Source organism: Carica papaya, chromosome 2 (genome assembly GCF_054855325.1).
Source record: "Carica papaya isolate Zhongbai chromosome 2, ASM5485532v1, whole genome shotgun sequence".
In the NCBI taxonomy this organism is placed as follows: domain Eukaryota; kingdom Viridiplantae; phylum Streptophyta; class Magnoliopsida; order Brassicales; family Caricaceae; genus Carica; species Carica papaya.
In genome coordinates this window covers 4,706,987-4,726,387 of record NC_142310.1, presented here as the reverse complement: position 1 = coordinate 4,726,387, position 19,401 = coordinate 4,706,987, and the positions used below count along the sequence as shown (strand labels likewise).

Genomic DNA, 19,401 nt, shown 5'->3' with positions numbered 1-19,401 from the left:
ACACTTGCACTTATACTTGCATTTTGACACATACTTTCATTTATAATATAATTTCATCGTAAGATATTGTTTTAACTGTATCAATGATTCACTAAAGATTCCTTCCACCACATAGATAAGAACACTTAACACTTTCACTGAGTGTGTCTCAATAGTAATATTCGTTAGGAGGACACAAACGCTGATCACTTTTCTATCTACGTCCAGTATGAGACTTCCCCAACCACGTCCGATCTGGAGGTATATCATCAATTCATGGATAGGGTTCATCACGCTTCCTGCCGAATTCAAGTCATACACGTACATAAACCTCCTTAATACATGATTAAATAGATTTTCACATCTTATCAATACTCTTTAATTGTTTCCCCTTTTTCATAAAATTCTTAAGTTTACTTTATAATTATCTTCAATTTTGTTATAGATCTCACTTCACTTTTTTTTAATACATGTTTTACCCTTAACCAAATTCATTGTTAATAAAATCATTCCTATATCATGGAATCTTTTATGAATTTTTGTCTCACATCTTTAATCTATCTATTTGTTTTTAAATGTTACTTTTAAGTCTCATAAGTTTTTAATTTGCTTCTTATTTAATCATTAACATGATACTTATCTATTTCATCGTCTTTACTAATCTCCCAATGTCAATGTAATCCTTTATTAAGCCTCTTGTAGGTATTCTTTTTTCTTGCTAGGTATAAATATGAAATTCACTCCTTACAACTATTACCATTATCCTTAATTTACTCAACCCTTAAAAATAAAAATCCTTTGTATTCCTTATTTGCCTATGGTTTCAAATTACCCCAATTTTTTTATTAAATGCATCTTAGTTATCACCATATATTATAATATCCAATACTTCTCAAATTAAAATATAGAATTTATTTTAATTAAATTTAGAAATTTAATTACAGACTTAATTTTATTTTTCAGATCATTACAATATGATAATATATATTAGATATGTTATAATTATATATTTAAATTTTTAAATGTTAAATTTTTATAATATATGTATTATAGTTATTTAATTTTTTTATAATATGTATATATTTTTAAGTAATTCCTACCTATATATATATATATTTATTTTTTAAATAAGTTTATATATAATTCATAGTAATATATATAACACTCCGAACCTGAAATTTAGGTTTGAGATGACAAAATTTATTCTAAATAATAATTATAAAAATTGTAATTTTAATTTTTTTAGAATTTTTGAATTATATGCATTTTGGATGCGTTTGAAATAATTTTTAAAAGTTAGGGCCAAACTGTAAATAAAAAGAAAATATATTTGAAAGAAAATTTAAAATACATAGGCCAAATCATAAAAAAATGCGACCACGTAGGACGGCCATGTCAGTAACATGATGAATCACCGTGTGCCACGTGACGGACATGCCAGCACAGTTCCATGCGGGAAGCCAAATGGGTGATCCGCGTGCTAGGCTGATCGAACGGTTCACAGCCACTACCGCACACGTGAACGATCGAGATTGATTCCCCGAATAGACTTGATCGAACGACCCGCGTCTCTCCAATCGGACGGTCCAGATTAGTTTTTTCATTAAGTGCGATCGGACGACCTTTGTTGCTCCACATGTCCCTGCACAGATGGTCCAGATCAAAGCCGATAAGGTATTTAAACCTCTCTACCTAGGTTCCCAAAAACCCTAGCCGCCAAGACCACCAGATAAAAAGAAGAAAAGTGACAAAAAGAGAATCAGTCACCGGAAGAGAAGCCGAACCCGTCATCGCCGCACTGGAGACCCAAATCGATGTTGGTAAGTGAAATTTTTCTCGCGTTCGCTCAGTTTTTCCATTTTAAATTACTCCAAATCCTTCTCGATGCAGGAAAACTTGAGGGGAAGTCAGAAACAAAGGGCGGAGCTCGACTAAGCCACCGCACTCAAAACAAAAAAACTACTCTAATGAGCCCGAACCCTTTTTTTATTTCCTTCTATTTCTCAGCCCTAGACTATCTAACATGTTTTCGGGCAAGGTGACCGAAGGAAAGCTACGACTGTGAGGAAGAAGCGGTAGAGCCACCACACCAGAAAGCCAGAACCGCTCGTAAGTTTCGATTTTCTTTTTTTTTCCCACCAACAAAAGCCTTCTGACCACAAATTAAGTAGGTTTTCACCCAGAACTGGCCAAAACCAGCCTGACCAAGAGGAGGAGTCGCAGTAGAAGGCAGAACCAGCGGCGGAGCATGGCAACAACACCGTGACAGAATCCTAAACCGGCCCCCAGTGAGAATTTTGGCCTTTTTAGCTATTTTTCGAGTATTTTCACGTTATTTAATGTACATTTTGGTTTTTGCAGAAAAATCCAAAAAATCTAGGAACCGGGAACTTCCAAAAAGCGTAGTAGAAAAAACAGTATTCCAGACATCGACTGGAGTAAGAATGTCTTATATTTTCTCCTATTATGGTTAAATTTGTAACACCCAAATGAAAATAAATATTTTATTTATTTATTTTCATTTTTATTATTTATTTATTTGGGTTTTTATTTAATTCAATGAAAATAAAAATAAAAATAATGATAAAATTGGGTAAAAATATTAATTAGATTTAATTAAAATTGATTTTGGAAAAAATGGGTGAAAATTTAGATTCTGGGGGTATTTTTGAAAATAAAATCAAAAACTGGGGGTCAAAATGTAATTTAGAAAAGTTGTGTCACGTCAGCACCACGTTAGCAGCCACGTCAGCGGCTCGGTCAGCAGCCCCTGCCAACCAGGATGCGCCGCGTGGCAAGGATAAGCTGACCAGGGGACGGGCCATGGGGGCGATCCGCGTGCGCGCGATCGGACGGCCCAGATCCGTTCTCGCGCGCACGGACGGCCCAGATTCACACGCACGGAAGGCCCAGATTCAATCAGGTACGGACGACCCAGATTGCATCGCGATGAACGATCCAGATTTAATCCCAATTAAATCGCGATCGAACGGCCCGGATTCAATCTTGATGGACGGTCAAGCTTAAAAGGCAAAGGGTATAAATACCCCCACCCACACCTGACCAAAGAAACCCTAGCCGCCAGTGCTCGCCAGGGAAGTATTTTGTTATACATGAGGAAAATGTATTGTTTAATGATTGAGATGCAAAGGCGTGGTAAGTATTTTGTTATACAGTTCATATGATTTCATGATGATGATAATGTTATTGCTTTCATATGTTGTTTTATGAACCTCACCGAGGTAAGTGGACAGTAAGGGTTTTTATGTTAATAAACGAGTTTATTATAAATCATGCTCCATTGGTCTTTTGTGTTTTCTACCCACATTTACTTCCGTGGCGGTGAGATAGTGTGATGTCTTTACTGGGCTGGTGTAGCTCACTCCTTATTTAACCATTTCAGATCAGGAAGATGTTGTTCCCGAGCCCGTTCCGCAGGAAGACGGCGAAGGGGACGCCTAAGGACTCCGTAGTTATATTTATAGTTCTTATTTTCGAGTATCTCTTTTAGTTAGTTTGTTCTTTTATACCTTGAGCACGTTTTTGGTTTTAGTGTAAGGGATGTTAATCAAAATTTTTATTACGCTTCCGCATTTAACATTTTTAATACACATATTTCATTTTAAATTTTCGGAGCCGTTACAAAATTAAAGGCAAATTAATAAAAAAATGAAAAAATTATAAATGGTTAGCCATCCCTTGATTAATTAAATATAGGTTATCGATTGAGTCAGTAACCAGTTAGTTTATAATTGTCTTTGTAATACCCTAAATTAATTTTTAATATAATTTAAAGTTTATTTATAAATATATTCCTTAATTTTTCAATTTTTTAATTTTAATTTAGAGAAAAAATGGAGGAAAATTTGATGGAGAATTAAATTGAAAATAATTTTGGGAAAAAGGGTGAAAATTTGGGTTCTGAAGGTATTTTTGAAAGAAAAATCGAAAATCGGTGGTCAAAATATAATTTAGAAAATTTTTGCCACGTAGGATGCCCGATCAGCAGCCTTGATGAATCAAGATGCGCTGTGTGGCAGCGAACGCTGACGCAGTGCCACGTGGGTGATCCGCGTGCCCGTGATCGAATGGCCCAGATCCGTTCCCGTGCGCATGGACAACTCGGATACGTTCCCTCCCCAACACAATCGGACGGTAAGATTTAAATACGATCAGACAGTCCATATTAGATCGCAATGAATGGTCCATATTAGATCGTGATGAACGGTGCAGATTCACTCCCTATTTAATCGTGATTGGACAGTCTAGATCAAACGCGATGGACGACCTAGATTAAATACGGACAAATATAAATAACCCAATTTGCACCAAACCCTAACTCTAGCCCCCAGATCCTTTCGTCGGAGAAGAAGACTTAGCCGCCGGGAAGGAGACCATGGCCACCTGCGGCAGCGCTAGAGCCCTTTCCGACCGTTAAAAGAGGTAAAAATTTTCTCTTTACTCATAATTTAATTTTAAACATACCCATATTCAAATCAGAGCAAAAGGGCCGGCCGACTGGCCGAAAAACGTGGGTAAATGCTGCTAGGAATTTCACAAAATACCTCCGATGAGGCCCTTCCCAGTTTCCGTTCTGCGTAATTTTTTTACCGTTGTGATCACAATTTCCTTCTCGATAGGTTAATCCGAGCAAAACACCCAACCGTAATGTGAGCCGGAGGAGTCCCCAAGTGCCTCGCCGTCGGTGAGTTTTGGTTTTTTGTATTTTTTAGCAAACCGAGACCCCTTAATTTGTTTTCTCACAGCGATTAATCCAAAATCGGCCAAAAATAGCCGACTTAAGGCAGACCGTCACCGCGAGTAGTGGTGCCGTCACCGGAGCATGACAGAGCCACCGTTCCTGAATTCCAGAATTGGCCAAAGTGGGTATTGAGACTAATTTTGGGTTTGTTTTAGACACTTATAGGTACTTATAGTGCATTTTGATTCCCGAATGAAAATTCAGGGAACCCAGGAACCGCCTGTAGGCGCATTAAACAACTTAGCTTTTGGGCATCAAATTGCATAAGGATCCCTCGTCCTATTCCCTATCATAGAATTGAAGTCTAAATAAACAAAAATAAGATATTTTGTATGAATTTAGAAAATGTGCATAATTAATTACGGATTACTAATAGAACCAGAACCGAAAATTATCTACTGTTACTTTATTGATTGTTTTTACAGTTTAAATGCATGGTAGTACTTGAGTAATTGATTTTATGGCTTTGAATGCATGTATGGTTTATTTTATGTGTTTATGGCTGAATTGAAAAAAATGAAGGTTAAAGGAAAACGAAAAATTGTGTGATTAAGTGAACGAATGAAACGACAGCCTTATTGGATATCCTGTGAGATTGTGGACGGACCGGGTACATAGGGAACCCTACCGTGAACGTTGCCTCATACCGGATGGGGTATCGAAACTTGGTAATTTGGCACTCATACCAGATGGGGTATGGGGACGATCCGCTTCATCCTTATACCGGACGTGGTATTGAGGTTTAGTAAATTAGCACTCATATTAGACGTGGTATGAGGACGGCCCGAAATTGAGAATGTTAAAAGAAATGGTTCACGTATAGCAGAGACATCCCTATGAACCCACATGGATACCAGCATGCTGATAAAAGGTGTGGACAATTGTTGTTTGAATTATTGAATATGGATATAGATTTATAAGATGTGCTATATTGCCAATTATACATGAAATTATGATCTATATAATGTTATTATTTTTATAGATTATTTTTGTAAATCCCACTACGGTAAGTGAAAGATAAATAGTTTTATTATTGATAAATGAAATTGCTAAATTTAGTATTCCATTAGTTATTTTTGATTTTCTACCAACCTTTATTTTTGTGTTGGTGATATAGTGTGATATCCTTACTGCACTAGTTAGTTCATCCCTTATTTAACCATTTCAGATCAAGAGTATCAGGATCCAGAGCCCAATCCGCAAGAGAATTGCGAGTATATGCTAATTTTTTTTATTTTTCGTTCATTTCCTTATTTCTTGTATTTTTTTCAAAAGGGTGAATTCTGTAATACTGTTTGGTACTTTAAGTTATTGTGTAAGGAATGTAAACCTTAAGCATTTATTTCGCTTCCGCACTTTAATTATCACTTATTTCTTTTGGATATTTCCGGAGTTGCTACGGTTGATATCAGAGCCGTGTTCTTCGGACCCATTCCTTACACAAAACCCTTACGGCACACCGAAAATAATGAATTGTCACTCAACTATTACTTGTGAAATGTAGGTACAGATAGATGAAGAGATGAAGACCCCCACTGAACTAAGCAGCCTGGGAGGGTTCGCTTAGAGAGAATGTTGACCGGTTATTTGAGATGGTGGAGAGACTCATTGCTGTCCAGCAGGCCCGAGAGGAACGAAGAGATCTACCTAATCCTCCCCTGCTGCCACAGGTTGAGCCACCCTTGCAACTGGAGGACCACGAGCCACCCCGATATGACTCTGCTCCTCCACAATACCGCCCGAAAGAACCACAGTTTGATCTGGTGCTGTAGCCACAGTACCTCCCGGCGCCACCACAGTACAATTCGGTGCCCCCATCATATCATCAAGTACCACCGCAGGGCCATCCGGTTCATCCTCAGCACAGTTCAATCACTCTTCCTTGGGACCCAACTCCTCCTATGATGGACCCAGGCTACATAGAAAAGTATAAAAGACTAAATCCATATACTTTTGCAGGAGGATCCTCCTTTAAAGAGGTCGAGTTCTGGTTAGCTGAGATAGAGAAGGCCTTCAAGACCCTTGGGGTGATTCCCGAATAAAAGGTCATCTTCGCTACCTACATGCTAGTGGGAGAAGCAAAACGCTTGTGCCAATTCAAGCAGAACACCCTGCCCTTCCTAGTCACTTGGGAACAGTTATTGATGACCTTTCATGCAGAGTATCTCACAGAGCATCTCCGACATCTGAATGAGATGAAGTTTGCACACTTGGTCTAGAAGAATATGATTATATCAGAATATACTCGTAAGTTCCTAGAGTTGGGTCAATATTCGCCTGAGAGCATGTTGGATGAAGGCAGGAAGGTTAGAAGGTTCGAGTAGGGTCTCCATCTAGAGATCAGACAACATTGTTTGTGCTTAAGCTCAGTACTTATTCAGCTGTTCTGGCCAAGGCACAGTGGTGGAGAGGAGCCTCCGCACTTTCTCTCTAGCAGTAGGGAACCTCAGGCCTTCAGCTCCACCCTATAGACCAGCACCTACTGCACCCGTTCAACAAAACAAGAGACCCAGACTGATGATTCAAGCTCCCCCTCAGGTTCCAACAGCAGGACGCGGTAAGATTTGTCAGCATTGTGGCAGGGATCATGGGGACTGACCCTACTATCGCCTCAACAACACCTGCCGCATATGTGGTAGTGCCTAACATTATGCGAGGGAGTGTCTGAGGAACCAGAACTAGGTCAAACCTCCTGTTCAGGGCAGAGTTTACAATCTCACATAGTAGGATGCAGAAGTCAACCCGAACGTGGTACAGGGTATGTAAACTATCTATAACCATCTTGTTCATGTTTTGATTGATACTGGTGCATCGCATTCATTTGTTTCACATACTTTGCATCAAAATTAAATGTACTGCATGAAAAACTTGATTCTGTATTATTTGTGTCTACTCTTGGGAGTAGGACACTATTGGGAAAGGTTGTATACAGAGCTTGTGTCATAAATATAGCAGATAGGAAATTGAGTGTAGATCTAATAAAAATTGACACGGGAGATTTTGATATAATCTTAGGAATGAACTGGCTAGCAGCGTATCATGCAACTGTAAATTATTTTAATAAGAAGGTTGTATTCAACCCTCCTAATGAGCAGTCATTTACAAATTAATAAAATCTTTTAACATTTGTTCCATCTTGGCAATTTTCTTATTATCAAGTACTTTAATCCAGTTGTTTTCTCTAACTAGGCAAACCCAAGAAAGAAATTTGTATTCAAGATATTCTAGTAATCCGAGACTTTTCATATGTATTTCCGGATGAATTACCTGGACTGCCGGTGGACAGAGAAATCGAATTCACCATAGATCTTCAGTCAGACACCCAGCTTATTTTGGTTGCTCCTTACCGCATGAACCGTATTTAGATGGAAGAACTGAGGAAACAAATCACTAAATTACAGGACAGTGGATTCATCCGATATAATGTCTCCCTGGGGTGCCGGAGTCACATTTTCAAGAAAAGAAGATGGGACATTGAGGTTATGTATTGATTACAGAGGTCTGAATAGGGTCACGATCAAGAATAAGTATCCCCTCTCTAGGATTGATGACCTCTTTGATCAGTTGCAGGGTACCTAGGTCTTTTCTAAAATAGACATGCGTTCAGGTTATCATCAGGTATAAATCAGGGCAGAAGACATCCCTAAGACAACCTTTCGAACCAGGTACGAACATTATGAGTTCCCGGTCATGCCATTTGGACTAACATACACTCCAGCCATCTTCATGGACTTGATAAACAAGGTCTTCAGATAATTCCTGGATCAATTTGTTATTGTGTTCATCGATGACATCTTAATTTATTCAAAAAGCAGAGAGGAACATGCTCACTATCTGATTTAAGTTTTGCAGGTTCTCAGAGAAAAGAAGTTGTATGCAAAGTTGAGTAAGTGTGGGTTCTGCCTTGAGTAAAATACCTTCCTAGGACACATCATATCAAAGGATGGAGTGTCAGTGAACCTCAAAAAAGTTGAATCAGTGCTCGGTTGGAAAAAATTGACATCGGTTAAAGAGATTCGTTTCTTTTTAGGAATGACAAGTTATTATCGCAGGTTTGTAAAAGAGTTTATTTACAGTGGAACGAGGACTGTGAAAGAAGTTTTTCAGAACTGAAGAAGCGGCTGACTACTGCACCTGTGTTGGCCTTGCCGAGTGGATCGAGTGATATACAGTTTACAGTGATGCCTTCTACCTAGGTTTGAGTTGTGTTTTGATGCAGCATGAAAAAGTCATAGTCTACGGGTCCAGACAGTTGAAGAGTCATGAGAAAAACTATCACACTTATGACTTAGAGTTTGTCACAATTATTCACGTCTTGAAGACTTGGTGTCATTATTTGTACGGGGAGACCTTTCAGATCTATACTAATCACAAGAGTTTGAAACACATATTCACTCAAAGGGATCTCAACATGCGTCAGAGAAGGTTGATAGAACTTCTCAAGGACTATAATTGTGACATCTTGTATCACCTGAGTAAGGGCAACATGGTAACCGATGCACTCAGTAGGAAAAGTGTAGGTACATTAGCCAATTTGATGGTTTCAGAATGTAGGCAGATAGGGCCGCATAGCAGGTGCGGCTTCAGAATCTGAAGAGAGTCAGATGTTTGAGCCACTTGACTATTCAGCATGAGCTAATCCAGAGAATAAAGAAAGCTCATTTTGCCGATTCCACCCTAGCGACCCTCAAGAAAGATGCAGAACAGAGAGTTAACCCAGAATTCTGAGTCTCTGCTGATGAGTTACTCAGATTCTAGGACAGAGTGTGTGTTCCAGGTGATAGTGAGTTAAAAAGAGACATTTGTACGCGCGGAAACGGACCTCAACCGTTCGATCGCAGGCACGCAGATCACCCATGTGGCCCCCCCGCGTGGCCTCCCGCGTCAGCGTCTCTGTCACTTAGCGCGTCTGGTTGGTCAAGGCTGCTGACCCAGTGTCTGGCGTGGAAAAACTTTCTAAAATTGTGTTTTGGCCCATTTCTTTTAATTTTACTTTCTAAAATACATCCATAATCTAAATTTTCATGCATTTTCCCGAATTTTTTTTTCAATTTAATCCTCCATTAATTTTATTCTATTTTATCATTAAATTAAAATTAAAAAAACTACAAAAATTATATCTACAATTTAATTCAATATTTGAATAAATTTGGATATTACAGATATATAAACCTCGCTCTCTCCCTCTCCCTCTCCCTCGTAACTCCATCCTCCTCGGCCGCCATCAGAGTCGCCGATTGACACCACTAGACTATGACAGTAAAATTTTCAGTTTGCTGGTTTTCTGAATCTATTTTACATTTCATACAAATCATGACCTCCTTTTAATTTCTATCCTCCCCCAAACTCCTGTTTCATTAACAACTTCTTCTTCTTCTTCAAAAATTTCAATCTTAAATCTTAACATTTCTTTCTCTACCTCTCAGTCTTCGATCTCTGTTGTCCAGGTGAATTGACCATTAATGGAGAATAAAATATCCATCAGTACGAGGAAAAAAAATGGCCGCCAAGTAATCCTCTTGCCTCACAATTCCAAGGCCACTTAACCCTGATGCTTCAACTCGCAGACATCTTGTACAGAAAAGGCTTCTCCATCGACATCATCTGCACACTCCTTAACTCTTCACAACCCTCTACATATCCTTACTTCACTTTCCACTCAATCCCCATTGACCAATTTCCCACGGACGCTGATATAGTGGTTTTTGTTAACCAACTCATTATCAACTATGCAACCCCATTTCAAGATTGCTTGACTAATTTGATATCTAGGACTTGCATGGAGGATGAGGAAGATGATAATCCAATTACTTATTTGATTACCGACTCTATGTGGCATTTCACACAAATTGTTGTTGATAACTTTAAGCTACCGTGGCTTGTTCTGAGGACTAGCAGTGCTTTTTCTTTCCTCTGTTTCGCTGCCTTGTGTAATGTTCAAATTTAATTTAATGTAAATTAAATTAATTTATAATTGTAATTTTCTAATTTTTTAATCTTAATTTAGTGTAAAAATGAAGAAAATTTGACGGAGAATGAAATTGAAAACGATTTTGGAAAAAATGGGTAAAAATTTGGATTCTGGGAGTATTTTTGAAAGAAAAATTAAAAAACAGAGGTCAAAATATAATTTAAAAATTTTGTGCCACGTAGGATGTCTGGTCAATTGCCCCAACGAACTAGAACACACTGCGTGGCAACGGATGCTGACGCGGTGCCACGCGGGCGATCCAAGTGCTCGTGATCGAACGGCCTAGATTCGTTCCCACGCGCACGGATGACTTGGATGCGTTCCCTCCCCAAACGCGATCAGAAGATCATATTTAAACGTGATCAACAGTCTAGATCTACTTTCTATTTCAATGCGATCGGACGGTATAGATTAGATCGCAATGAACAGTCTAGATTCACTCCCTATTTAATCGCGATCGGACGATCCAGATCAAACGCGATGGACAGCCCAGATTAAATTGGGACGGATATAAATAACTATCTTCACACCAAACCCTAACCCTAGTTGCCAGACACCCTCGCTGGAGAAGAAGACCCAGTCGCCGGGAAGGAGAGCCACCGCCACCCGTCACCGTGCCGGAGCTACTTCCGATTGCCAAAGGAGGTAAAAAATTTTCCTTTTCCTCAGAATTCAATTTTAAACACCCACACGGTCAAATCAGAGCAAAAAGACCTGCTGATTGGCCAGAAATCGCGGGCAAAGTTCGGTAGTGCCGTTGCAGGGAATTTCATAAAATGCCTCCGATTAGGCCCTTCTTGATTTCTATTATGTGTAATTTTTCCACCATTATGATCACCGTTTCCTTCTCTACAGGTTGACCAGATCAAAACACCAAACCGCAACGTGAGCTGAAGGAGCCGCTGCATCGGAGATTCCCACCACTGGTGAGTTTCGATTTTTTATATTTTTTTGGCCAACCGAGATCCCTTAGCGTGTTTTCTTGCAGGGATTGATGCAAAATCAGCAAATTCGGTCAAAAACAGCTGAAAATAATGGACCTGAGGTGGACTACTACTGCGGGCGGTGGTGCTGTCGCTGGAGCACGGCGGAGCCGCCGTGTCAGAATTCTAAAATTGGCCAAAAATAGTTTTCAAGAATGATTTTAGATTTTTAGAACATTTGTAGGTACTTATATTGCATTTTAATTCCCGAAGAAAAATTCAGAAAACTAGAGGACCGCTAGTAGGCACAGTCAATAACTTAACTTTTCGAACATCAAATTGAGTAAGAATCTCTCATCCTATTCTCTATTATGAAATTGAAGTCTAAATAAATAATAATACGGTATTTTGTATAATTTAAAAAATATTCATAATTAATTACGGGTTACTAATAGAGGCAGAACAAAAAATTATCTATTGTTGATGTTGTTAAATTATTTTACAGTTAATTGCATGATAGTATTTCAATGATCGATTTTATAGTTTTGAATACATGTATTGTTTGATTTATGTGATTACTGTAGCGCCCGGGGAAATTGAAGAAATTGAAAAAAAAAAAATGTGTGCCACGTCAGCAGGCCTGACCAACCAGGACCTGCCACGTGGCAAAACCACGTCGACCGGGGATGGGCCACGTTGGCGATCCGTGTGCGCGCGATCGGACGGCCCAGATCAATCGTGCGCACGAACGGCTCAGATTTAATCGCACGGACGGCCCTGATTTAATCAAAAACGGACGATCCAGATTAAATCAAAATGGACGGCTGAGATCAAAAGGCAAAAGGGTATAAATAAGACCCCCACACCAGACCCCAATCCCTAGCTGCTTGCCCTCGCCGGAGAAGACGAACCAGAAGCCGGCCGCCGCCACCCGCCGCCGCACCGGAGGGATTTCCGACTGCCGATCGAGGTAAATTTCATATCCCCGACTCGTTTTTCCACGCTGATTTCCCCAGTGGCCAAATCGGAGCCAAAATCCTGGCCAAACGGCCGAAAAACACGGCCGAAAGCCAGCGGCGCCGCCGCGCCCCTTCTCGATTTTTGCCTCCGATGAGGCCCTTCCCGGCCTCCGTTTAATGCAATTTTTATATCACCGTGATCACCATTCTTTTCTCTACAGGTTGATCGGAGCCGAATCACTAAAACACGAACTTCACCGGAGAGCCGCCGCACCCGAGAGCACCGCCGCCGGTAAGCTTCAGTTTTCCATAAATTTTCGGCCCCTCGAGGGCCGTAGGGTTGTTTTATCGCAGGAACCAATGCGAGTGTGGCCGAATTCGGCCGGAAACGGCCGAAAACGGCCAACTCGAGGCAAACCGCCGCCGCAAGCGGCGGCGCCGTAGCTGGAGCACGGCGGAGCCGCCGTGCCGGAGTTGCAATATTGGCCGAATGGGGCCCTGGGCCTAATTTGGGATTTTTTAGAACACGTGCAGGTACCAGTAGTGCGTTTCAGTTCTCCGAGAAAAATTCAGGGAAAATTAGGGACAGCCTGTAGGCGCACTGTGAAGTCGTGTTCGGACCCCGAAACGTGTAAGGACCCCTCACCCTATTTTCTATCACGGTTTTAAAATTCAATAAATGATAAAACGGTATTTCATGAATCAACGAATGTGTGAAATTGCTTAAGGTCGCTAATGGAGCCCGAGACTAGTGTGTTTGTCGGTTAACTGTTATTTGGCCTGTTTTACAGTTTTAAATGCAGTATGAGGTTCGATGTTTTCATTTTATAGTTTCGTGTGCATATTTTACTGTTTTATTGATTATGGATTGAATGACCGGGATATTGATGCTGTATGTTGTCTGTTTGACATAAATTATCGTTTTGCTTGTTTGTATGTGATTGATAATGCTGACTGAGGGAAAAGGAGAATGAAAGATTATGTAAATGGAAGTTGTATAATGTGTTCAGCCTGACTAGATATCCTGAGAGATGGTGGACGGACCGGTCCGTAGGGAACCCTACCGGGATTGTGGTCTCCCATACCGTACGGGGTATGGAGATCTTATGTGTTTTGGCGCCCATACCGGACGGGGTATGGGGACAGCCCGTTTCACCCTCATACCGGACGGGGTAATGAGGTCTATGGTTTGGCGCCCATACCGGACGGGGTATGGGGACGACCCTGGAATGGATTTCAAGTGTTAAGGATTAACGGGTAGCGGGACCCCTATAGATCCCCATGGATACTAGTGGGCTGGTGAATTAGGAAAAATATGTTGTGTAACGATGGAATTACGAAAAGTTTGATAGGTATTATGTTATACAGTTCATATATATGTTTTCATGATGATGATGATGTTATTGCTTTCGTATATTGTTCTATGAATTTCACCGAGGTAAGTGAATGGTAAAAGTTTTATTATTAATAAAAGGATTTGTTGTAAATTATGCTCAATTGGTCTTTTTGTATTTTCTACCCACCTTTACCTCCGTGACGGTGAGATATCGTGATGTCTTTACTGGGCTAGTGTAGCTCATTCCTTATTTAATCATTTCAGATCAAGAGGACATCGTTCCCGAGCCGGTTCCGCAGGAGGATGACGAAGGGGACGCCTAAAGACTCCATAGTCACATTCGTAGTTTTTACTTTCAAGTTTCTCCTTTAGGTAGTTTAATCTTTTATATTTTGTGAGCACGTTTTTTGTTTTAGTGTAAGGGATGTTATTCAAATTTTGACTTCGCTTCCGCATTTGATATTTATAATATAAATTCTATTTTAAATTTCCGGGGCTGCTACAATTACTATTGAATTGAAAAATAGAGACTGAAAAAAAACGGAAAATTGTGTGATTAAGTAAGTGGATAAAACGACATCCTTACTGGATATCCTGGGAGATGGTGGACGGACCAGGTACCATAGGAAACCCTACCGTAAACGTTATCTCATACCGAACGAGATATCGAGACTTAGTAATTTGGCACTCATACCGGACGAGGTATGAGGACGGTCCATTTCATCCTCATACCGGACGGAGTATTGAAGTTTAATAATTTGGCACTCATACTGGACGGGGTATGAAGACGACCCGTTAATTGAAAATGTCAAAGGACAGGGTTCACGCATAGCGAGAACATCCCTATGAACCCCCATGGATACCAGCAGACTGATGAAAATAGACAGTTGTTGTTTGATTTATTGAATATGGATTATAATGTGTGTATGTTACCGATTGCATATAAAATCATGATAAGGGTTGTGTTATTGTCTCTATAGGTTGTTTTTATAAATCTCGCTACGGTAAGTGGACGATAAATGATTTTATTATTAATGAATGTATTTGTTTAATTAAGTGCTCTATTACTTGTTTTGATTTTTTATCAATTTTCATTTCTGTGTCGGTGAGTAGCGTGATATTTTTACTGGGCTAATGTAGCTCATTTCTTATTTAACCATTTCAGATCAAGAGAACCAGGATCCAGAGCCCAATCCACAAGAGGGTTGCGAATATGATGCTAGTTTTATTTATTTTCTGCTTATTTCTTTATTTTTTTGTATTTCTTTTAAAAGGATAACTCTCGTAACACTATTCGGTACTTTAATTTATTGTGTAAGGAATGTAAACCTTAGCTATTTATTTTGCTTCTGTGGTTAATTTATAAGGTATTTCTTTTGGACATTCTGGGGTCGTTACACCTTGCCTGTTCTACGACAAAAAAGCTATCTCCCTATACAAGGTTTACGCAAATTTTATATTTTTTTTAGCAATTAACACACAAAATTTCAAAAGATTTTATTCCTCTCAGATGCTCACTTATAATTAGATGTTGAAAGGCTTGCACCGCTGAAAGTTAAGGACTTACCGGTGGTTAAAACCCATGATCCGGAGAGTTTCTATCAGTCTGCAAGTATAATAAAAAAAGTAACCAATTACTCTTCAAGTTTGATATCCTGTGAAGAACTTGAGCAAGTTCCATTGCACAAATGCCGGCAGAACCTCTCAATTCCCGTCTTCCCAATAGTTCCATTTTTTACTTTTCTGGTATCTCCTGAAAAGGTTATGTGCTCTATTTAATATTGATTATTGCCCTATATCTTTGCCTTATTTATCAGAGACGAGAAATTATGTTGTTATAATTTAATGCAGCATCTTTGAGCAGTTTGTTACTTCAAGACCATGGTACAATTTCATGGCTAGACAATCAAGCACCTAGATTAGTGGTTTATGTGAGCTTTGGAAGTATTGCAGCCATCAATGAGACTGAATTCTTGGAGATGGCTTGGGGACTGGCTGATAGCAAGCAGCCATTTTTGTGGGCTGTTCGACCCGGGTTAGTAGATGGCTCAGACTGGATCGAACCATTGCCAGACGGGTTCATGGAAATTGTTGGTGGGTTAGGACACATTGTGAAATGGGCTCCTCAACAGGAAGTCCTAGCTCACCCTGCAACTGGAGCATTTTGGACACGCAGTGGCTGGAACTCAACACTTGAGAGTATCTGTGCTGGGGTCCCCATGATTTGCCAGCCTAATTTTGGTGATCAAAGGATAAATGCACGATATGTTAGTGATGTTTGGAGGGTTGGGATTCATTTGGAGTATAAGATGGAGAGGAAGGAGATGGAAAGAGCTATTAGGAGAATAATGGTGGAAGCAGAGGGAGAAGAAATCAGAGCAAGAAATCAGGCCTTGAAGAAGAAGGTGAATCTTAGTTCTCAAGAAAATGGGTCTTCTTCCAGATCTTTACACAACTTGGTTGATTATATTTTTATCATTGTAGATTTTCAGAACACTTCATGTCATCAATTTGTTTGCATACCAGACTTAAACTGTTCTGACAAATATTCTACATAGGATTAATAGATTTACGAGAAGAATTCTTATGAAAATTTTCTGATTCATAAATGAACCATTATTTCAAATGTTGATGTGCTTCTCTGTTTTGCCAACTCATTGATCTCATGTCCCGAATCAGACGGTCCAAATTGGAGTAAGAGGAGCCACCTTCACTGACACTGTCCTTGGCCAATTTAGCCATTTTCTCCAACACTGATCTTCTCACCTCCATCTCCGCCATCAAATCCCTCACCAACTTCTCCACAACTCTCCTGTCACACACATCTTTCATGTCCACACCAACCTTCCACACCTCACTCACAAACCTGCTATTCACTTGTTGATCAGCAAAGTAAGGCCAGCAGATCATCGGCACACCGGCGGCAATACTTTCCAGAGTAGAATTCCACCCACTGTGTGTCAAGAACCCAGCAATCGCTGAATGACTCAGAACCTCCTCCTGTGGCGCCCACTCCACTATATACCCTATCTCTTTTGTCCCGGCGGTTAACTCCACCGGAATATTCCCATCAATCACCGACTCCGGCCGTATAGCCCACATGAACCTCTGCTGGCTATTGACAAGGCCGTACCAAATCTCCATTAACTTCTCCCTTGTCACCACTGCAACGCTGCCGAAGCTCACATACACAACAGAACGCATTGGCTGCTTGTCAAGCCACTCGATACAGCTCCTGTCAATCTCCCACAAACTGTTTGCAGACGGAGAAGAAGAAGAACTTCTCGTGGTCGTCTTCTGCTTCATCTTCTCCGAGATCATTCTTGATTTTAAGTGTTCGTGGAGAGGACCAATGGGGTAAATATTTGGGCAGTGTTCGCGGATTTTTGACAAGATATGTCCGTCCAGTTCTTCAAACGAGTTGAATATCAGACCAGAAACCTGAGAGCTTCGTCGGGTCTTGGTTATTATCATCTGGAGAATCGGGTCTTCCACGTCGCTTACCCTGCAAAAGCTTGGTAGATCTCTGCATCGCAGGAAGTTCTCCATGCCTGGGACTGTTGTTATCAACCGATCCATATCTTCATTTCCTTCAGTTTAAGTTACAATTTGTAGTAAGAAAACTAACATATTACAAATTTATATATTACTGAAGGTTCGTTTTCGCCATTAACGTACCTTTAATCGGAAGCTCACCAGCTGCAACCATATCAGGAACACAAAAATAAGCCCAGAAGCAGCAAGCACTAATAGTGCGGAAATGGATAAGACTCCATCTCCTATTATGCAATCAATCGGCGGCTGAGCACCCACCACCAGTTCTCTGAACAGAGGCTTCGTGTTCAATCTCATGGAAGCAAACAACGCCATGAATTTCTCCCCCTTTCTCGCGGAGCCCAGAGGCAGACCGTCCCAAACCGTGCGGAACTCGAACCCCGGGTACTGAGAGAACCGGTCGACAATGTCGGTGTGGCGGACGAGTTGGTCGTGATTGTAGACGGAGTTGACGAAGGTGACCTTGACTCCGGCGAGACTCAGAAGCTCTGCCAACTTTAACATGGAGTTCACGTGGCCTTGCGCAGGAACTGGAAAGATGAGTACATGAGGATGAGGGGGAGAAGAGAAAGAATGGCGGTCCATTATTTGGGAGATTGTACGAGCTTTGTCTCTGGCCTTTCTAATGGGAAGTAATGAGTAAGGTTTGTGGTTCTCTGGTTTATAGGAGTCCCACAAACTTGACTTTTTAGCTTCATGTATCATATGTGTGTGTGTGTGTGTATATGCATATAACTTGAATAAGCTTGTGTTCGTTATATTAGGATCATGAAAGGTGACGCAATTAATGACTTCAGGAGGAAGACGACAAGTTTGATTTCATCTTTTCCTCTTAATTCAAAAGTGATCCAATTTGAATAATTTGTGGCGACAAAAACCAACTTCAAAATTATTTTCTTTTTCTTTTTCTTTTTCTAAATGAAAAATGATTGGTTATAATTTGATTTTTATGGGATTTTTCCATTTATCCAAAAAATAATTTATATTTTGACTTAATTTTTAAGATAATAAATTTGTTAAATAAATTCTTTATTGTCAAAAAAATATAAAAATATAAAACATAAAAAAAGTGCATTCTATTAAAAATTTAATTCATTATTACATCGACATCAAAAGTGTTACGTTTTTAAATAAAAAAATTATTTTATAATAATTAATTTTTTTAATTAAAATAAAGATAATTAGTAAAAAATTGATTAAAAATAATTTGAAGTTCATTATAGAAACTCCATTTTGTTTGCTCTCAGCATCCTCACCGTTTAAACATCTAAATCTAATAAAGTAACAATGTATAAAATTAAATTACATAAAAGTTCAAAAAAAAGAAAAAGAAAAAAGAATTATAATTGTCATAGTTTATTGATGTTTAATTTAATAAAATAATTTATATTCATATCAAGACGGTGCGTGCTCGTCCTTTGAGAGTTAGCCAGACTGTCTACTCCAATTGGGCCAGGGCTTAAATCTTGGGCCCAGGACTTAGTTGGTCCATACCCTACTTTCTTTTCTTTTTTCCAATACTATTTTGTTTTTTCTTTCTTTTTTCCTTATTTGTTAAAAAAAAAAAATTATAAGTTTTGTAAAAAGCATATTTTTATTAAATTTTAAGTAAGGATAAAAAAAGACTTTTACGTTATATATTTTGTCTTTTATATGTTTTATTTCAATATTTTTATTAAAGAGACAATTCTCATTGATTTTTTCTTTTAATTATTTTACAAAAAATTCTTATTTAATTTTTATTGGTAATCGCTCGATATATTTTTCAAATTATTTTAAATAAATCTAACATTTATCTAAGAATTTTGCGCTCCACCACCGAATTCTGACTTTCAGCATAACACTCCAAGACCAATACGATAAAAGATCACGAGCTCTCCATAGAGTATATATATATACATGTCTCAAAGCCACGT

At 39.3% G+C, this 19,401-nt stretch overlaps 1 protein-coding gene, 1 long non-coding RNA gene and 1 pseudogene across 3 annotated transcripts; 2 read left to right on the top strand and 1 right to left on the bottom strand.

The window, feature by feature from the left end:
• The first annotated feature begins 1,167 nt into the window (after positions 1 to 1,167).
• Positions 1,168 to 3,195, top strand: LOC110819373 (uncharacterized). 2 transcript variants are annotated; one of them, XR_015816838.1, is made up of 5 exons: positions 1,168 to 1,799; positions 1,870 to 2,088; positions 2,151 to 2,267; positions 2,341 to 2,417; positions 2,709 to 3,195. It is a non-coding gene; the product is annotated as an uncharacterized LOC110819373 (long non-coding RNA). The 2 variants fall into 2 exon arrangements; XR_002540651.2 differs by having other exon boundaries at positions 2,341 to 3,195.
• Positions 3,196 to 8,021: 4,826 nt separating this feature from the next.
• On the top strand, positions 8,022 to 17,482 carry LOC148268686 (UDP-glycosyltransferase 76B1 pseudogene; annotated as a pseudogene).
• On the bottom strand, positions 16,434 to 18,201 carry LOC110819134 (7-deoxyloganetic acid glucosyltransferase-like). Its single transcript, XM_022048214.2, is given in 3 exon segments — positions 16,434 to 17,520; positions 17,609 to 17,692; positions 17,695 to 18,201. Coding segments are annotated over 3 exon segments (1,554 nt in total). The 5' UTR covers positions 18,191 to 18,201; the 3' UTR covers positions 16,434 to 16,546.
• Positions 18,202 to 19,401: the final 1,200 nt, after the last annotated feature.